This window comes from Peromyscus leucopus, chromosome 1 (assembly GCF_004664715.2).
Source record: "Peromyscus leucopus breed LL Stock chromosome 1, UCI_PerLeu_2.1, whole genome shotgun sequence".
Classification (NCBI taxonomy): domain Eukaryota; kingdom Metazoa; phylum Chordata; class Mammalia; order Rodentia; family Cricetidae; genus Peromyscus; species Peromyscus leucopus.
The window spans coordinates 29,161,501-29,182,478 of NC_051063.1; the positions used below are offsets into that span (position 1 = coordinate 29,161,501).

The window sequence follows — 20,978 nt, forward strand, 5'->3', positions numbered from 1 at the left end:
ATGCAGATGTTTGGGTTGTTTTCAGTCTTTAACATCTACAATTGGTGCTGCTGCCTTGCGCCCGCCTTGTGCATTTCTGACAGTGGCAGAGAGCTGAGTCTGTGGGACCTGAGAGCAAATGCTATATAAACAGTAAAACATGCTTTTGCATCTCCAGCAATACCAGAGAATCCATTTCTTATAACTGAATTCTTAGAAAATTATATTAATTGCCGATTGCTATAGAAACAAACTGTCAAAAATTTAGTAGGCTGCAACAAAACACAGTTCTGGAATCAGAAGTTCATAATGGGTCTCATTCAGACAAATGAAAAGCCAACGTGTCTGGGTAAAGGCTGGCTTCCTTGTCCTCATAAGGCTTTCCCATCTTAGATGCCAGCAATCTCAACGCCCCATCCTCTGCTCCCATGACTCTGCCCTGACTCCCATGACTCTACCTTGTCTCCCATGATCCCGCCCTCTGATCTCATGACTCCACCCTGCCCCCATGACTCCGCCTCTGCTCCCATGACTCCTCCCTCTCCTCTGACTCTTCTTTCACTGTTAATGTTGTGACTCCATTGGGTTCATCAACATAACTCAGGACAACCAGTGCGATTCCTAATCCTTGTAAACTCTATTTTAATCATAACTGCCAAGTCCCATTGGCCATGTGAAATCACAAGACTAGCAACCAGACAACTCTGGGGGTTGTTCTTCTGCTAATTGCTAATAGGCTGTGAGATCTAAACTTTTAATAGTTTAATGACAACGATAATTTCAACTAATCTTTATTATTTTTATTTTAGGGAATCTGAATTCTTTTTTGTGTTTAAAGGATTTTTGTACTTCTTATATGAATTATCTTTACATAACTTTTGGTTGTTTTTAAAATTTATTTTTAAAGCTCTTTATATTATAAATTCTATTTATAATCTAGCTACATAAAATTTGGAACAGATTCAGTTTTTCTCTTTTCTTTTCAACACAGATCTTTAGCCAACACAATTCCAGGGAAGAACAAACCCATCTTTACCTTACACATTGATACGCTTATTTTTCCATTTACTATGTTTCTATATAAAATTTGATCTGTATCTCAATTTAAAGTATACTATTATATAGTAACTGTTTGGACATGACAAGCATTTAACTAATAATCTGAAAATTAAAATCAATGACTTAAATTAAGGTATTTCATTATCTTGTCCTTCCCCATACAAATCCGAAGTGTTTTATACTGAGATGTTCGTTACTGTTTTATACCTAAATGTTTGCTCCTGTTGCTTTCGATCCTTCTGTTCTGCCAGTGCACAGCATCGTGCAGTATTCCAAGCACAATGAAGAATATCAATAATCATTACTTTTAAATGTAAGTGCAAACGGCTGTCAGCACATCTCCACTCAGATACTTTGTTTAGATGGGAATAAGTTTGACAGCAACATCCAATGAGAAGTAAGCATGCAGCTCCAAAGGTGTGCCTCCTTCACAGATGAAGGATGGATGCTCTGAGATGCTGCCATTACTGTCTAGGCTACGAGGGGAGAAAGCGGAACTGGAAAAGGAGGCTGGGCCTCTGGCTTCAAGTTTAATGCTCCATGTATTACAGATAATACAGTCACAGTTTGGACCTTGATTTTACTTTTCTTTATGTTTTGACTTCCAAAGTAATATTATCTAAGAGATGTATTCACTGGTAAGTTCTAGACATAACTGCCAATGAGATGAGTCAATTGTTCACCACCAGAAGATTTCATGAAAACTAAAAGAACTGTGAAAAATCAGTTCTAAACACTATTTTAAAAGTAATATTAATTACATCTGAGTTGATAAAATATAGTAAAATACAGAGAAGTTATTTTAAGATGTATTTTGCATATGTATATCTGCCTGTGAATGTCCCGTGTGTACAGGTGTCCACATGGGCCAGAAGGGGGCACTGCACTGCTTGTAGCTGGAGTTACAGGTGGTCAAGAGCACCCATGGGTGCTAGAAACCAAGACTGGGTCCTCTGGAAGAGCAGCAAATGCTCTTAAACCCCAAGCTATGACAGAGGGGGTTTCAGTTATATTAACAATATAAATGCCTTTTTACCCACTTTCTTATCTTAATAATAGACAGTGAACACTATTTATGAAATAATATAAAAAAAATTCTACCCAAAGGAAGTCCAGGAAACGACAACTCTAAGTACTTTTAATAGAGGAAAAAAATGCCGGGCGGTGGTGGCGCACGCTTTTAATCCCAGCACTCGGGAGGCAGAGCCAGGAGGATCTCTGTGAGTTCGAGGCCAGCCTGGGCTACCAAGTGAGTTCCAGGAAAGGCGCAAAGCTACACAGAGAAACCCTATCTCGAAAAACCAAAAAAAAAAAAAAAAAAAAAAAAAGAGGAAAAAATGAATGGACAAGAAAAAAGATCATTAATGATAATCCATGAGCTTTCTTTACTTTGGAATTCTTGGTTTATTTTTTCCAACAACAAAGGAAAGAGAAAAACAAGATGGCACCAATACAGAGAGGATATTACTGTAACACAATGATCGAAACCCACTGTTTTACACTTAAAAATATGAAGAACTGGAGTGGAGAGATGGTTCAGTGGTCAAAGTACTTGTGGCACAAATATGTGGAAAACCTGTGTTTGGGTCCCCAGAACCTACGTAAAACCAGATGTGGGAGCACACATCCTTAATTCTAGTATTTCTTACACTGAGGTGGGAGATGGAAACAGGAGAATCCCCAGAAACCCCAGGCTAGGTAGCCTTGCAAACGCAGTGATGATAATTAAAGATCTTGTCACAAACAATGGAATGTGGAGACAGAAGCCTGGGTTGGTCATCTGACTTTCACACATGTACCACAGCACAAACATGCCTGCACTTACACACACACACACACAGAGAGAGAGAGAGAGAGAGAGAGAAGAGAGAAGAGAAGAGAGAGAGAGAGAGAAGAAGCTAGAGTTTTCTGCCTTGCCACAGTCAGGACAAATCTTGTCACGCAGTCCAAGCCGTCAGAAGAGACATTATATTGCTTACAAACTGTATGGCTGTGGCAGCTTCTTGCTAACTGTTCTTATTCTTAAATTAACCATTTCTATAAATCTATACCTTGCACGTGGTGGTGGCTACCAGAGTCTCTACATGCTGCTTGTCTGGCGGTGGTGCAGTGTCTTTCTCTCAGCTTCTCTTCCAGCATTCTCCTCTCTCCTTGTCCACCTACTTCCTGCTGCACTACTTCCTCCTGTCACTGGCATCATGTTTTTTTTTACAGAATGATATCCACAGCATTTCCCTTTTTTCTTTTTTTAAAGTAAGGTTTTAACTTCAACATGAAAATACATATAAAAAACAATTATGACAAGAATACAGTACAATATTAAAAATATTCCTATCTATCTTATATTTGTGAATTAAGGTTTATATCTAACTTATCTTTACAAACTAGAAATACAACTATCTAGTTTCAACACATCAAAGACCTGAGAAGAACATAATGTACTGAGAAATGTAGAGGATGCAAGCAACTTTCGGAATCTGCAAAAGTAGACCAGACAGCTGGCAGCCTGACAGTACCAATGTCAGCATTGGTGCATTAAATTGCTACAGAGAGAGAAGAAGAGAGAGAAAACACCATCACATACACACACACAAACACAGAAGTAAACTCACACACAGAGGAACACACAGAGAGAAATAAAACACACACATACATACACACACACAGAAATAAACACACACACACACATATACACACATGCACAGAAATAAACACACAAAAAGATGAATGGAAATGGACAAAAGGCTGAAGGTCTGCTAAATAAAGTTACTCTGATAACATATAATATTTTGGTTTAGAAAACAATAAATGATGAACATCAATTTATCTTTGAGCTCTATGGCTCATACTGAAAAAATTCCCTTAATATTTAGAATTTAAAATCAATCTGATTGTGAATATAATTAAAAACGCCATAGACTAATAAAATACCTTATACATTTTATGGGTTATTCTATGGCTCTACCATTTATATATATTCTATATAAGCTATAATGCATTTGCACTTTATAAGTGAACACTCTCAATCTAGATGGAATGCTCATTTCCAGAATTAAGGCTCCTAAGGGAGAAGAGAAAATTGCGGCTGTGAAAGCTACACATAATGCTGCAGAATTGAGTGGCTCACTGAAGGGCCTTAGCCGTGCTCCCTTTGATGACGGATTAAGTAAACATGCGAGCAGACAACACAAACATTATGGGTATTGTATTGCACACTGCAGTAAAGACGATGAAACTGGTCACGCTCTAGAGCAAGCAATACGGACAACATATTTTATGAGAAATGTATTTATAAAGAAATTAAGGGATAGTGTTCATATTAATTATACAAATGCTGCACAAATAGTGACATACTGAGTGGAATAAAACCAAAGTAGTCTTTGGGTTCTCCAGGAGCGTGTCCCAGGCCTTTACAAAAGGAAAAATGAGGAAAGTTTCTATTTGAATGTGAAACTGAAAAATCCAAATTAAACAAGAAGAAACAATAATCCCTAACAATTTACAGCATAGCTGAAAAATAAAAACAATGCAGCTGATCACAATGAATTATAGATGTGATAAACAGGGCCGTTCCTTGGCCTCCTTAACTCTGGAAAACAATCAGAAAGCTTCAGGATTGGCAAGGAAGTGCCCCACACTGATGCTGCCTTGGGGTGTGTGTGTGTGTGTGTGTGTGTGTGTGTGTGTGCGCGCGCGCGCACGCATACACGTATGTGTGTGTGTATGAAATCATAGCAGGAAAACATTTGCTAACACTACCATGTACAGGACATACAGGCTTCAAGAAAGGAGCACCAAACACAGACATCACAGGAGTGACTTCATATGAACAACTAACGGAACGCTCTGATTGTGGTCTGAAGGCTTTTTTCCCAAGACAATTCCTGTTTCAAAACCTCACCCTCAACAGTTAGTTCATGTTCCTATCCAGCAGTGCGGCTTTGGGAAGGGGATTAGTGTTGTCACACGGAGACAAGTGGGGACAGTTTGCTCTTCCTGTCCCATGAGATGAGGACACAGCAAAGGTGTCATTCATCAATCAAGCAGTGGGGCCCTAAGCAGACACTAAATCTCCTTGTTCCTGTGTCTACAGGTTCCAGAATGGGCAAGAAATAATTTTTGTGTTTACAAGCCACCCTACCTATGGAATTTTTGTTACAGCCACCCCAAGGAACTGAGAGAGTTCTGGGTGGCAATCCTTTGTCCCTAGGTGTTCTGACAGCTCTGTCTATATATAACTCTAAATGAAAACAAAGGCAGGCATGCTGCAGCCACAGAGAAGGCTGAAGCAGTTGGGTCACATTTACTACACTGTGACCTTTGTTAAAAATCAGTTCTATGAATAAGCACTTACTGGTCCTTCAACTAATTCCAATCTACTTCCATATAAACTCTGGAGACACTGACCCAGTTTTCCTACCTCCAAGACAAGTCAGCCTGGTGATTCCCTTTCTTAACAAAGGAGTGATGAGCAGAGCAAGAAAGCGTGCTTTCAGCTACTTGTAAGAGTAGAACACACAGCAATCAAAGGTGTTCCAGCCAAATGAAAGAGGACAGGGCCACGGTGCTGCTGGCAGCAGCCTGCAGAGTCACAGAATAGATCTGAACCCAAGGCTGTTATCAGGAGAGCTGACAAGACACAACAGGAACAGCCCGAGGCTGTGTTTTGTTTCCTCTTTCTCTATAACTGTGTGCCTTATCATAGCAAGGACCAACTCCTGCTTCTCATTAAGGCTGTCATGTTCTTCACACTCTCATCTGCCTTATAATTGAAATTCTTATTTTAACAGCATTATGTTAATGTTATTGCTAGCTATGGAATGTCTTGTGAAGAGTGCAACATTAAAGTTAATTTAGCCCTACATCCTGGGTAATGGATACTGTCTGGAATATAATAAACCACAGATACTCAGAGTTGGACTGAAATGTGTCAAGGTTACTTTCCCAATTATAGGCAACCCTAATGTGGTTATCATCTCTTACATCTCACTAATCTCTTGTTGCTTATAGACTTTTTAGTTGTGGTAGCAAAAATCAGAATTCCTAATGAAGTTCCTTGTTTTCTTTTCTTTTTTTTATTCTTAATTAAAACTGGTTCTGCACTTGAGCTAAGCTTCCTGGGGAGAAAAATTAGATCAGTGTTGTAATAAGAATTAAGAAAGTACTCCACAGATTATAGTCAACATGCTATTTAAAAAAAACAGTAAATTAAAATTAACTGGCTTATGTTGTTAAATGGCAACTTTCCATTCAGCAAACCCTGATATTCCCATAATTCAGTGTCTACACAGGGCCATTAAAGACAGTAATACACAGTTTGCTGGTGAGGGAAAGACTCCTGTGTAAGGAGCTCTGGTTCACATGTAGGTGTTGGGATTTCCCACTGTACGTGAATGGAATAATAAACAGAGCGAATACTTCATTTGCAGACAGGTCAAACTGGGCGGTTACGGAAACCTTAGAGAACAAAACTAGAAATTACATGTTTAAATTTAAACATTTAAAAATAATTATTTTCAGTATTTCAATATGATAAATCAAGAACTCTGAGATTCAAATAAAATTAGTTTTGATGACAAAACAAGACTGGCCAAGAGTCTGGAATTGTGGGAACTTGGTGGTATAATTCACTTCTCTATTTCTATGTATGCTCATTTTTTAATTTAAAAATTAATCTATGATATTAATATTTTAATTCTTAATAAATGGAGTATTTCACTAAAGAGATCCTCATAGGCAGCTAGAAAAATCCAACTATTTATTTTATGAAGATCTTTTCCAGGTTAATTTTTGAGTCCTATAAAAATAAGCACATGTAAGATGTCCCTAACTGTTACTGCTACGGTTTGGATGGAGTGTGCCCCTTTCCGAGTGTTAAAAGCTTGGTGTTCAGGATGATACTGTTAGGAAAAGAGGGGTCCTACAGAGCTGGAACCTTAGGTCCCTGGGTAGCAAGCTCTTTAAACATAACTTGCCTGTAACCTCTCGCTGGTTCCTTTGTAACCCTGTGAGTTCTCTCAGGAGGGCTGACTTAGGGCCCATCCATTTCACTCTGTTCCTACTGAGGAAGGACATGGCCACTTGTTCTCACAAGCACCAGGATATGCTGCTATCTACTGCTGTCACCAAAAAGCTAACACAGTAACAACTCCCCATCCATAGACTTCGACTCTCCAAAACTGGGAGCCAAATTTACATTTCTATCTTTGTAAATTAGATGCCTTGGTATTTTGTTGTTAAAACACAAATGTGACTAATATCTCTGTTTTAGTATATAAATCAGTTAATATTTACGTAAAATGTTCATAAAAATCAAAATTTGTGGATGTGTATTGCTGTATGGCTGGCTACTACCTCTTTTGGAAAATAAGAAAGGACTCCTCAAACCCAAGCACAGCAATGAAATGCTCCTCACACTGATTTGAAGAATAAAGTAATCAACAATGCCCAGTGCCAGGGAGGACTCCAAGGTGTATGTAACTGCCAGTGGTACAACTCCACTTTGAAAAATTGTTAAATTATGTTTAACATGTCACCCAAAAAGGCTGGCAGGTCTTTAATCAAGAGAAATAAAAAACTTATTTTTTTTTATAAAGATGAGTATGCAAACATTAATGGCAGCTTTATTTATAATAGCTACAAATAAAAAAGAATACAGATTTCTATTACCTGGTAACTGGACAAATTTTGGTACATTTATACAACAGAATGCCAGAAACAGAATGAACTACTGAAATATGAAATTCATTACATGAACAGATCTCATTGGAAGCCTCACATAAAGTGGAAAAGGCTATAAACAAAGGCACATGCTGTGGATATCGCTCTGTATAAATAAAGTACTGATTGGCCAGTAGCCAGGCAGGAAGTATAGGTAGGACAAGCAGAGAAGAGAATTCTGGGAAGTGGAAGGCTGAGTCAGGAGATGCTGCCAGCCGCTGCCATGAGTACCAACATGTAAGATACTGGTAAGCCACCAGCCATGTGGCAAAGTATAGATTAATAGAAATGGGTTAATTTAAGATAGAAGAACTAGATAAGAAGAAGCCTGTCACGCCCATACAGTTTGTAAGCAATACAAGTCTGTGCGTTTACCTGGTTGGGTCTGAGCGATTGGGGGACTGGCGGGTGAGAGAGATTTGTCCTGACCGTGGGCCAGGCAGGACTGGAGAAAACTCCAGCTACAGGCACATAATACAACATATATTTGTTTATAAGAAATAAACTCTAAAGCTGTAAGTTGGCTGGGTGAGTGCCAGAGGCATGGTGCAGGGGACGGAAGGAGTGTCCATGGTAACGCGAGAATTTTTCTCTAGGTTAAGATGGCCGCTATGTGACTGTGCAAATATGCTGAACTGCTATGCGGGTGTGTTCACAGTATCTTAGTTTGCTAGTCAGAGGACTAAATTAACATTATCTAATAACTGATAACTGATGTTATGACAACTATATTGCCTCAATAATTCAAGAATACACAGCAAAATAATTGCTGTAAAAATCACGTTTTCTTTTTACACCTACCTGATAATTGTGTAAATGCAGTTGTATGTGTATGTATAACTATGTATCACATATATTTATGTACACATATACTCAGACACCATTCAATACACTGGAAAACTAGTTATTTTGTTAATCAAATGTGGCAGAGTGGGTTCATATTTTTCATTTATACATAACTATGCCCAAATTAAAATTATTTGTTGGAGTGAATATTCTTTGATCTTAGGGTACTTCCGATTTGCCATCATACGCATCATTTTTGATCAACAGGAAGTGGCGACAGCCACTGCAAAGAGAGAAGTGGTGCAGTGTAAGTGAGGGCAGGTGACGTCCCTCCCGGGAGCCATGCTTCTGCGGTACACTGCTGTGCCACACCCCGCTGCGACGTCTGGGATGCCGTGTACCTTACATGATACATATTTTTAAATTGTTGCCATTGATAAGTAGGGGCACCAAAATTTAGCATGCTTTAAATAAATGTTATCTGAAACTGCTGGAAATTTAATATATAAGCAAAATCAGTCTATTTGCAAAGATACTTTTAAAATTTTCCCCAGATTTTCTAAAATGCATAGATGTTACACACTTTTATTTCAAAGTAAGCTCCAAGAAGCAATATGTGCAAATCTCCAAAAGGCAGAGAGAATAGCTGTTATGATGAATCATAAGTCAAAAGCATCTAGATGCAGTGGTACTCAGCTCTATCTACCCACATCTATTTGTATTGAGTACACATGAAAACCACACACACACATACATACATACACACACACTACATATATATGTATATATATATATATGTATATATATATATATTATTTGAATGTTTTTCAAAAGATTGGTGTCACCACTTAATTGGTGTCACCACCACACCATTAAATGATGTGGGATTTTATTGCTCTTTATTATTTAAGTCTGGGATATTGTGTGTATACTCTAATGTGCTAAAGTTACAGAAGACTAATAAAACTGAGCCACTAAGATCACAAATCTAGCTGATAATAACTAATCCATAAGGTATGATGGTTAGTTTTTGTTTTTGTTTTTCAACTTGACACAAGCTAGATGAATTGTTTGGGGAAAGGGAACTGGGGCTGCCGGCATAAGACTGCATGGGCATATCTGGGGGTGTGTTTGATTTTCTTAAGGACTGTTGTGGAAGGGGCAGTTCCTGGGAGGTATAGAGATATCGCTGAAGGTTCACCTGTTCAGCAAGCCAGGAAGCAGCACTCCTCCAGAGGCTCTGCTTCACTTCCTGCTTCTGGGTTTCTGCCTTGGTTTCCCTCACTGATAGACCATGATGTGGAAGCTAAGCCAATAACCCCCGCTCCTTTCCTATTCTCCTTTAGGTCATGGAGTGTATCACAGCAACACAGAGCAGACCAGGGCATAGGTCAAAGCAGGCAATCAGAACACCTGTGTGTTTCAAGTCTAAAACCTTAAATACCGCATCTCTCCTTATAGCTAAGTGAACTGTTACTGAGAACAGTAGGGACTATGATTCTATTTTGATTTCTGCATCTCCATGCCTAGTATCAGGAAGGACTCAATAGTGCATTAATAAGTGAATAAAGAATTGACTAACTAACTTGAATTCTCTTTCTCGGCTTAAACTGTTAGTAACAGACATTTTTTACACTGTCAACCTTCTAGCTACGAGCTAGCTACTCAAGAGGATCTTACATTACTGTACTGAAAACTTTCATTAGCTTGATTCTTTATCCTTATTCAGCTTGCCAATATTCAATTCTATGTAATCCATAGTCTGCTTACCCCACTTATGACATTAGATTGAAAATTATTACAAGCCAACATTGTTGTGTGATATTTTAATCATATTCTGACTCTCTTAAGACTACCAATAGAAATTTGCTTTGAATTAGAGGGCGGAGCTAACTACTAGCTGACCAAAATTAACCATAGATGTTTTGGAGGACTGAGGATGGATAGACAGGAAGTAATAAGGTGGGTCCTAGAGAGGGTCTCGCCCTTTTGGGATAAAGGAAAAAAGATAGAAGAGGTCACTGGTCGCTTCTCAGCTTCTCTGATCATTCATGTTCTTACCCCAGTATCTGACTCCCAAGTTTTTATTGATAAATAATAATTAGATAAACTTATCACAATATAATTGCTTATACTAAAATTTATGCCGTCTAGACTTCTTTGGGACATCAGGATTATACAGAAATCCTTGTCACCTTAAATTAGTGCTCCTCATAAGTTTCCGCCTACTTACTCAGTCACTGATTTCTGACCTGAAGTGTAAGAGTTTTAGCAGAAAGGAAAGTTCTTGTCCATCAGGGGAGCAACAGAGAGTGACGTGCAGAGATGGTTGTGTTCACTGGGTAAAATGGAAGCACGTGTGTTAATCACCTCTCCCTCACTGATGAAAACACAGCCCAGGGAAGCAGCTTACAGGAGGGAAAGCTGTTGCCTCTTGCTTTCAGAGTGGCCAGACCATGGCTGCCCAATCTGAGGTGAGGCTAGATACGAGGGGGAGAGTGCACAGAGAGCAAGGTGGCCCACCCCATGGACAAAGAGAAGGGTGCGGGGTCCTGGGGCAGGATGCTTTACTTTCCAAGAAAGCATGCTATGAGGAGACATGATGTTTATTTAACATTACTGGTTTCTTATCTTCTACATATATTGATAAAATATCTAGCTCTACATTTCTAATATCTCATATTTTATTTCATAACAGTATGTATTTGATTTAATAGAATTTTATGGAATTCTTACAGCCAGTTATTACATCGAGGATATAAACCAGGAGATGATCTACTAATGTACATAATGTAAGAAAAGTGCAAATAAATTAATAACATTCCATATGAAACTTGATAAAATATATTAAAGAAACACAAATTTAATGTTAAAACAACTGTCTTAGGGAATGATAGCTTAATAAAATATTTTTAAAAAATCAGATAACTATTGAAGCACAACAATGCTTCAAGATAATCTAAAACTATGATCACTGAGTGTCCCTGCTGCTGGCAAATCTGTATTACCTGATGCTGGTATTAAGTTATCTGTATTAACAGTAGTAAAGGATGTATATCAGCCAATGTTAGTTTATGTCCACATATCAAACACATCTTGGCATACACAGGGATGAGTATAGAAGGGTTTGCTAGAAGCTGAGCTTGCTGTTTCAGACTGCAGAAGGACTGTGTTGAGTGGAGGAATCTGTTCACTGTTACCAGAGAGCGGTGGTGAGTATGGGGAGTGTTAGATATTCAGTCCTGTTTAGACACAGACAAAACGCCACCCAAGAACTGCTACCTGTTCTAATAACTTCCCAACAGATAATTTATAGGCTGAACACATTTTAAACTATTTTACCCACGTATACTTTATTATTCTACCTATATATGTTTATGGTGCTTTGAATGAGAACAGCCCCCAAAGGCCCACACATTTGATGGCTTGGTTCTCAGTGGGTGGAACTGTTTGGGAAGGATTGGGGGCGTGCTCTTGTTGGAGGGTGTGCCACTGCAGTGGGATTTGAGGTTTCAAAAGCCCATGCCAGGCAGTTTTTCTCTCTCTGCTCCAGCCTGTGGATCAAACAGGAGTTCTCAGCTAGGCTCCAGCACCACGCCTGCCTGTCTGCTGCCACACTCTCCACCATGACGGCCATGGACCCTAACCCCATGAAACTGTGGACTCCAATGAACTTTCTTCAACAAATTGCTTTGGTTATGTTTTGTCATGGCAATAGTAAAGTATCTAGGACTGTGTATATGTATATAATGTGTAATAACCAAGTCAGGGTAATTAAGATTTTCATTTTCTTCCCAAATTATTATCTATCTTGTATTAGTGAATATGCATATGTATGTGTCTGTGTGTGTATGTATGCATGTATGCATGCATTACGTATGTATGTATGTATATATGTATGTATGTATGTTTATGTGTGCATGTCCACACAAGTGGAGGCCAGAGGGCAACTCGAGAGAGTCAGTTCTCCCATTCTATCATACAGGTCTTACGAATCCAACTCAAGCTTCACTCAGTCAGCCTGCCTGTATCTCGTCAGCACTGCTGTATGTTGAGTCCTCAAGGTCCTCTCCTTGTTATTAATAAAATACATAATGCATCACGTGACCAAAAGCACAGGCTCTGCTTCTGTGACTGCGTTACCTGAACGATAACGCATTCACTTCTGTCACACTGTGCTCTGGTGCCTGTTAAACCAAGCTTCTGATCTTCCAATTCTAATTCTACCATTCCTAACTCTCTGGTGCCTGTTAACCCAAGCTTCTGATCTTCCAATTCTAAATCTCCCATTCCTAACTCTCTGGTGCCTGTTAACCCAAGCTTCCAATCTTCCAATTCTAACTCTTTCATTCTTGACTCTCCCAGTGTTCAACCTTTAAATCACGTTCACAGTCTCCACACGTAACACAAAAGCACTGGCTTCTCTGTGTCTTGACTATTTCATTCACTTCACAAAATGCCTTAAGTCCCTTCAAGTTGATATAAACAGTAGAATATCATTTTTGTGGCTGAATTCTGTCACATATCCATTCCTCATTTCATTACTCAACTGTTGACATGTACCAAGGTTGATTCCCATATCTTCATATAAATAATATTGCAATAAACATGAGAGGCATTAATTCATCTGATATGCACATGTTCTCTTGGGTATAAGATCATAAGTAGCACACTGGGATCATATGAAAGATCTATTTTTAGTGTTTTAAGAAAGAATTTCCCCCATGAAAATGGCATTAATTTTAATTACATTAAATTCTGATAAATAGCATTTAAAAGTTCTCTTTCTCTATTTTCAGTAATATTTGTTATCTTTAATCTTGTTGGTAAAAGTCATATAACTGGGGTGATACCACATCTCACTAATTTTAATTTTAATTTTGTTAACAAGTAATGATTTTGAGCATTTTTTCATAAATTTTTTGACAACCAGAATTTCTTCTTTCAAGAACACAAGTCACACAATTAGCTCATTTTCTTTAGATTGAATTTGAAGGACTTTTGGCATTCAGTCTTTCATATATTCTGAATATTGCTTCTTTGTCAGATGCATAATCTGAAAACTTTCCCACACTGAAGGCCCGTCTCTTCACTCTGTTTCAGACACATCTTATTTTGACACAGCACCGTCTCTTGCTTCTGTTGCCCCTGCCTTTGAGTCTTATCCAAGCCATCGCAGATTATACTGACACTGAGTATTTCCCATGTGTCAGTGCTGTGGTTTCAGTCTTACACTTAAGACTTTGATCTGGTCTGAGTTGATTCTGGAGAGGGTTAGTGATATGGGCAAAGTCTCATTCTGCTGCAGGCGGATATCCAGTTTTGAAGAACCATTTATTGGGGATAATTGTTCTGTTTCCAACACAGAGTGGTTTTAAAGTCAAGAATCATCAGAATATAGATGCGTGGATTATCTCTCAGTTCTCAATTATTGTACTGACGTATGTAGGACTAGACAACACAATCATGTTGTCCTCATTACTCTGACCCTACAGTTCAGGTACTGTGATGCCTGTAGCTTTGTTTTCTGCTCAAAAACTCAATTAGCGGTTAAGTACTTCCACATATGCCTTCAAATATTTATTTTTTTGCTAAAAAAGTACAATTAAAATTTTGATGGGACTTCATTGAATCTGTAAATCATATTGTATAATATAGACATTTTTAACAATGTCAGTTTTTCCACTCTGTGAACAGAGTAGATAGTTCCAATTTTTAGACCTTTATTTTCATTAGTCTTTCATAATATTCACTCAGTAGTCTTTTGTTTCCTTGGTTAAATATATCCATGGATATCTTTTGCAGTTAATAGGAATGAGATTTTAGTCCTTATTTGTTTTTCAACAAATTAGGTACTGGTATATAGAAGTGTTGCTTACTATTGGATATTTATTTTATATTCTGTAACCTTACTGATTTAACTATGAGTTCTAATTGTCTTATTGGGTTCTTCATTGTAATAAGACTGAACTAATGCTTTCAATCAGACTGGTATGGTATATGAACCAATTTTGAAAAACACCATTTTAAACTCCAATCAAATATTTCACTCTTCTCCATGACCTAGGAAGATCAAAGGCAGGTATCTTCCCTTAGCATATACATCCCCATTTATATGATTGAGACTACCCTATATGCATGCCTGGCATACACCTAAGCACTAACGTTTGTCAACAAATCCTAAAGGCCCTCAGAATGTGGATCAACCATTGTGGGTGAAAGGTGACAGAGCACCAAGATTCCACTAAAACCCCCAAAGTCTGTCTCCTGAGGTTAGAGTGTGGTTGGAGACACTAACTTGGCCTATGTGGTAGCACTCTGAGCACTGAACATATGTGAAATCAACTTCAATAAACAAAAAGGAGCCCAGATTGTATTCTTCAATTTTCTTGTTACTTTAGTATTTTCTTTGTATGTACACAATTACAGAAAGGCTTATATCAATATGTATAAGGAATAATATCACCTTACAAATTAGCTAACATGTCTTTTAAGGTTCATCATTAAGGTGTTACCTAGTTTGTCAGTGTTATAACAGGAGAAGTAGGAGCACTTGGCTAGAAGTAGTTACAATGAATCCTAAGGAGAAAGTGTGACATCATAGAGAGATTCTCAATGATAAGTACAGATTCATAAACGGTGACCTAACTGTCATCCACTGGACATCACACAAAAGCGAATGGGGAGGGGCTGGAGAGATGGCTCCGCTGCTCTTCCAGAGAACCCAGGTTCAAGTCCCAGCACCTACACGGTGGCTCTCAACTCCCCTTAACTCTGGTGCCACGGGACCCCGTACTCTTCTTGGCCTCCCTAGTCACCAGGCAGCAAGGTGGTACACAGATGTTCAAGCAGGCAAAACACACATACACACAATAAATTAATTTAAAAAGAAGTGAACAGGAAAATATATTTTCAACATAGTCTTCATTTCAACCTAATATCCATGAGTAACTTGTTTGTGACAAAGAATTTTATTTCTTCTGTGACATCAAATCTAAAAAGCTAGAAAGGAAGGAAGGAAGGAAGGAAGGAAGGAAGGAAGGAAGGAAGGAAGGAAGGAAGGAAGGAAGGAAGGAAAAGAAAAGAAACTCCACGTCACTTGAAGATCCAGGCGCTCTTCCATGTCTCTGTCCTTCGCTAGAAAAGCATGTATTGCACTACTTGTGGGGACGCACGGACGGACAGACAGACACCAAAGGGAACCCCACCTGGCCTCACGCACGCAGATCCACTATCACGTTGATGGAGTGATCACACTCATCATAACCACTTTGGCTCAGAGTCTGACCACATCTCACGGCTTGCAGTCCACACTCTGGCCTTGTTACCACCAGCAATGGCCTGAGTTCCTGCAGACATCTAAAGAACCACGCCGCTTCTGCCCTCACCCTGACTAGCAGGACTGAGCTACTTTCCACCCCAGCTTGTAACGGCCCAAACCCATTTCCTCACCGGAGGCTTCGGCGGCCTCCAGAGGAGCACCCTTCACCTGGTAACTCACCGGAGGCTTCGGCGGCCTCCAGAGGAGCACCCTTCACCTGGTAACCACTGCAGATAATAGAGTAGAAACCCTCAGTGCTGTCACCAGGCATCAGAGTGGGACACACAGTTTTGTTCTGGCTCCCTAGTTTCCCCAGTGGAGTTGAGCTGCCCATGGTGCTGTGAGGGGCTGCCCTCCATTTCCTCGTTCTTCCCTTCCTGACCAGCTTATTCTTCATTCTGAACCAAACAAACTAAGTCTCAGTGTCTGCTCCCCAGGGAGCTTCATGGAGCCAGCCCTCTGCACAATTCTCCCTCCAGAAGTCAAAGAGGTCATTTAAAGGCCTCTAGTATACCCACGAGAGCCCACACTTGCTCTTCTCTTTACTTGGGAAACACACAGTCATCTCCCGACACCGGGGTCCTCAGGAGTGCTGTCACAGGCCTGCAAGGCAGGCTGCCTTAGGGACTCACTCTGTTAGCCCTTTGGCCGCAATGCTCCTCACAGGAAACACACACAGTTCCATCTTCATTTCTGTCAAGACTTGTCCCTCTTCCACTCTCAATTCATCTGCTCTGACTGCAGCCTGTCTAACAGTGCCTCCCCCATCCCCAGAGCATTCGCAATCCCATGTCGTCTTCTTCCTGGCCTCCCGATTCTGCATTGTACTTAACTTTCCAAGGCTGACTTTTTCCTCCTGGAACATGGGCTCCATGGACTCAGGATCTGTATTGTGTTCTCCTCCTTTCCTCCAGTGCCCAGACAGCGCCTAGCACGGAGGGAGCATCCCACACAAACCTACTGCAGACCTCCCTCATTTTCTAAAGGACATCAAAGGAAGGAACTAGCACTGAGCTGCTGAGACCCAACTGGGATATTTGTTTTTAACAGGGAGAAGTAAACAACCAATGTAAGTTCTAAGGCAGCCACTGAATGGAAATTTTTCCAAATTGAATTTATTTAAAAAAATCCTAGGTGTCATTTAACTGACATCATTGGACACACACAGTCAAAGGAAATTTTTAATATCAGAAGTCAGTTACTTGCCAACATGTGGAAGAAAAATAACAAAAATATGCCATGTATCAAACAACTACAACAAAACAGTCCTTTATCTGTGAAATCAGTTAACAGAGTGTGGTGACAGGTAAATTCATATTCTAGATGCATTTACTAGACTTTGAATGGTAGATATTATTTTTCCTGGTAATATAAAACATGAGTCAGACCTACTAATGATTGACGTAGAGTAATTATTTACAGAATATGTTTTGTCTTTTAATCAAAAGGGGGTTGAACTATTAGAGTCCATTAAAGATTCAGTATTTAAACAACTTACAAAATCTGTGAGCTCATGCACAGCAGTGCAGTTACCCCAGATGTGGTGAACAGAAGAGTACAGTTACCCCAGATGTGGTGAACAGAAGTGCACAGTTACCCCATCTGTGGTGAACAGAAGTGCACAGTTACCCCAGATGTGGTGAACAGAAGTGCACAGTTACCCCATCTGTGGTGAACAGAAGTGCACAGTTACCCCAGATGTGGTGAACAGAAGTGCACAGTTACCCCAGATATGGTGAACAGAAGTGCACAGTTACCCCAGATATGGTGAACCTCAGGTATATAAAAGATATCATCTCCCACTCTACCTTACATTTTCACCTGACCATTCTGATGTGAATCTCAAGAGTGCAGGTAAGAGTCATATTTAATTTAATACAAATTCACTGTCTAGCTAACCACATTATGAATAACCAATATTTTTTGCATAACACTAATAGCCCACTGACCTGTGGCATTGTGTTGGGTTTTAACACTGAACTATAAGAAAAACCTATCATAAGAATTTAAAGTACTTTGGTTCTCAATTCATATAAAATAAATCCTTTAATGTGATTCCACAATGGCCCCAGGTTTCACAGTTAGCCATGTAAGCAATCAATAAACCACATTGTGCCATTATATGTATTTAAAACAGAGGGATTTGAAACAGCTCTCGGAATTCTGCAATAATGATAAATAAACCACAGCTAAAAAGTTTCTAATTAGTAGCAATTACTATAAAGAGCAGAAAAAACAGGAAATAAAATGTAATCTTAAAAACTCAACTTATTTTCTAAAGGATGCCAACGAAAGAAATTAGCATCAAGCTGTAGAGATGCAACTCGGATGTTTACTTTTAACAGAAAGAGCAAACAACCAGTTTAAGCTCTAAAAATATCTACTGAACTGCAGTGTTTCTCAGCAGAATGGAATTTCAAGGGACATGCAGAGTCCAGGTAACTGCATAACGAGCAGAGTCGGAGGATTCCAAACACACCGCAGAGCTGCAATAATCCAGACATTGTGGCAGTGCCGCCAACAGACAGACGTACATCAGGTGAATGGCCCAGAAACTCCCCACTCGAGATCAATGATTTTCAAAAGAGAAACTATACCTTCCAACACAGTCTTCAACAGTTCATAAAACTTCAACGTCCACTGATTATAATCTTGAACTTAGCAAAAGTAAGCTGTATTTTATGTAATATTTATGACAGTGTCATCAAGACTATTCCCAAATAGAAACAGTCCAAACATCTATCAGCTGAGGAACTTTATTAACAAATATAGGAGGGCTGGGCATGATGCTGCACACCTGTACTCCAGACACCCAGAAAGCTCAGGCAGGAGGACTGAATAACCAGCCTGGACAGCACAGCAACCTGCCTTAAACAGTCAGAAATACAGTATCTGCACACAACACAATATAAACTTGTAGTTCCTCACAGTCCACAGCATAGACAGAGTCCCAAACTGATGAGAGCAAATGGGAATATTATATATTAATCTGGAAAATGATTATACAACTCCATGTTTATACTAAAAACAATAGGGTATATATTTTAAGTGCATGAACTGCATATTATATGAATTATAGCTCAACAGGCTCTAAAAATACACTTCTATAATTAGAACTCAACCCCAGATAAAATGGACCTGCTAAATGGGAGCTAGCTGTCATTATTTTTCCCTTCTATATCTTGTAGCTGAATTTCTGGGGAGAAATGGTATAAAAAACATAAAGGCATTCAGGTTATTTAGAGAACTGAGCAATAATACCAGAAAGAAAACTAAGAATCCCAGTGTTGGCATAATCTGCATGGTACAGAGTGAACTTTGCCACCGCTCCTGAAGGGCACGGGTAGCGGAACTTTCACCATCATCCCTGACATTAGACATGGAGACTACATGGAAGAGGGAGGAAAACTGATGAATCTCAGAGACGTTGTCAGGAATTCCTCCAAAGTCTCAAAACACAAAGAAAGCAGGCAAGTGATTGGGCCATTCGTGGGAAGAAATGGAAGCCTACACAGGAGTAAGGCATTAGTGCCTTGGCCTGAGATGCACACATCCCTCACCAGCTGCTGTGGGGCAGGAAGCGGCAGAAGCAGTCCCCCAGGCCAGGCCTGCAGAGATGACATGCCCCTATGCATGGCATGGTGTGGGACTCGGAGCCAGGCATGCAGGCCACTGAACTCCTAAGCATCCACTTCTGCCCACCACAACTGCAGACTCTGCAATTACATCAATTTACGTGCATCTCTTCTGTGACTAGGGGAGCAATCAGAAATGCAAAGAGTAAAGGATGCTTGCTGTTATTTAAACATGCTATAATAAAGAAGTTCATTGATGATATCTATATTAAAATGTCCGGTTACTTTCAATATTTGGAAGCAGAAAGGTATCATGCACAAACTATTGTATTAATTTTGCTTGAGATGAGCTAAAGGGAAAGATGTATTAATAAGGCTTAGAAATGCAAGGGAGAAACAAGTATTTCTATGGGCCACTGATGAATATGGGGTACTATGAAAAACAGGAAAAGGAAACACACAATACTCAGAAGTGAAGAAATGAAATCATAAAGAAAATGGTGTCCTGCACACTCCTCCCCCCAACCCCCCGACACACACATACCCGAGAAGCAGAAGCAGGCCTTGGGGGACAGTGCTGTTTTCAGTGTGAGCATCCATGAAAACAGTCTTGGAGCAGGCTGGGGAGAGAAACCTAACGCACAAGGAACAGGGCTGAAACAAGGACAGAGAGAAGCTGCAAACCCAGGGGTGTTGGAGCGCCTACCAGGGAAGTATTTTAAATTAAAAAAAAAAAATAAAGGCCACATGTTCAACACATGCGCACCAAGTACTCCTTCAAGGAGCCACTGAGCAGCTGCATGTGATTGTGATGCCATCTTCCCCTCCCCGGGCATTCTTCTTTCAGTCTTGCTTCTAGTCACTTACATTGATTTCTCCCATGACTTGAACATGTCACACTGGTGACAAGAGAGACTTAGATTTGAACAGTCTAGATTTCCTGCTCATTTTTAAAGTTTTTAGAATAACATTATTTGAAACAGGGGACCAAAACAAAATTAGAGCATTTGCTATATATTTCATTTGTACATTCTGCCTTCTAATTTCTCTCAGCAATAGAAGATATGTACCTACCTCTCCTAATGCTCTAATCTTCCATGGCACCTTGATCTAGAGCAAGAAAAAATTAAGTATACAGAAGCAACACACTGATGTAACACACACACACACACACACACACACACACACACACACACACACACATACTTTAGTTGATCCAAAAACTATGTTTTCTATTATACTCGTGAAGTATACTTTGGGTTTAATTTTTAACAATAACAAAACTTTATCCCTACAGACAAAATCAAATATATTTGTACCTAGGTTTTAGGATGACTCTGTTTTTGAATTCCTCCCTTTCTTGGGGGAAAAAAATCTGATGATAACATAGTTAGTCAAATAGTAGCATTTCTAAACGATAGAAGAAAAGATGTCTACTCTAGAGTCTCTTCCGCTTACATCTTAAACAGTGCACAAACTATGCACAAACAAGTAAGCACACAATTAAACTAGAATTCCTCCAACAGCTTTGGAAGGTC

General features: G+C 39.5%; 1 protein-coding gene across 3 annotated transcripts in view; it reads right to left on the minus strand.

The window, feature by feature from the left end:
* The window catches only part of Atrnl1 (attractin like 1), a 590,535-nt gene that overhangs the window by 199,215 nt on the left and 370,342 nt on the right, over window positions 1-20,978 (minus strand). Inside the window, exon 28 of one of the 3 annotated variants that reach the window (XM_037205772.1) lies at window positions 20,231-20,550. The exons of the other annotated variants lie outside the window; for them this stretch is intronic. Within the exon in view, the coding sequence (XP_037061667.1) occupies window positions 20,335-20,550 (216 nt within the window). The 3' untranslated portion in view covers window positions 20,231-20,334. Of the gene's footprint in view, window positions 1-20,230; window positions 20,551-20,978 lie in introns of those variants that run through there. 3 annotated transcript variants of the gene reach the window in all.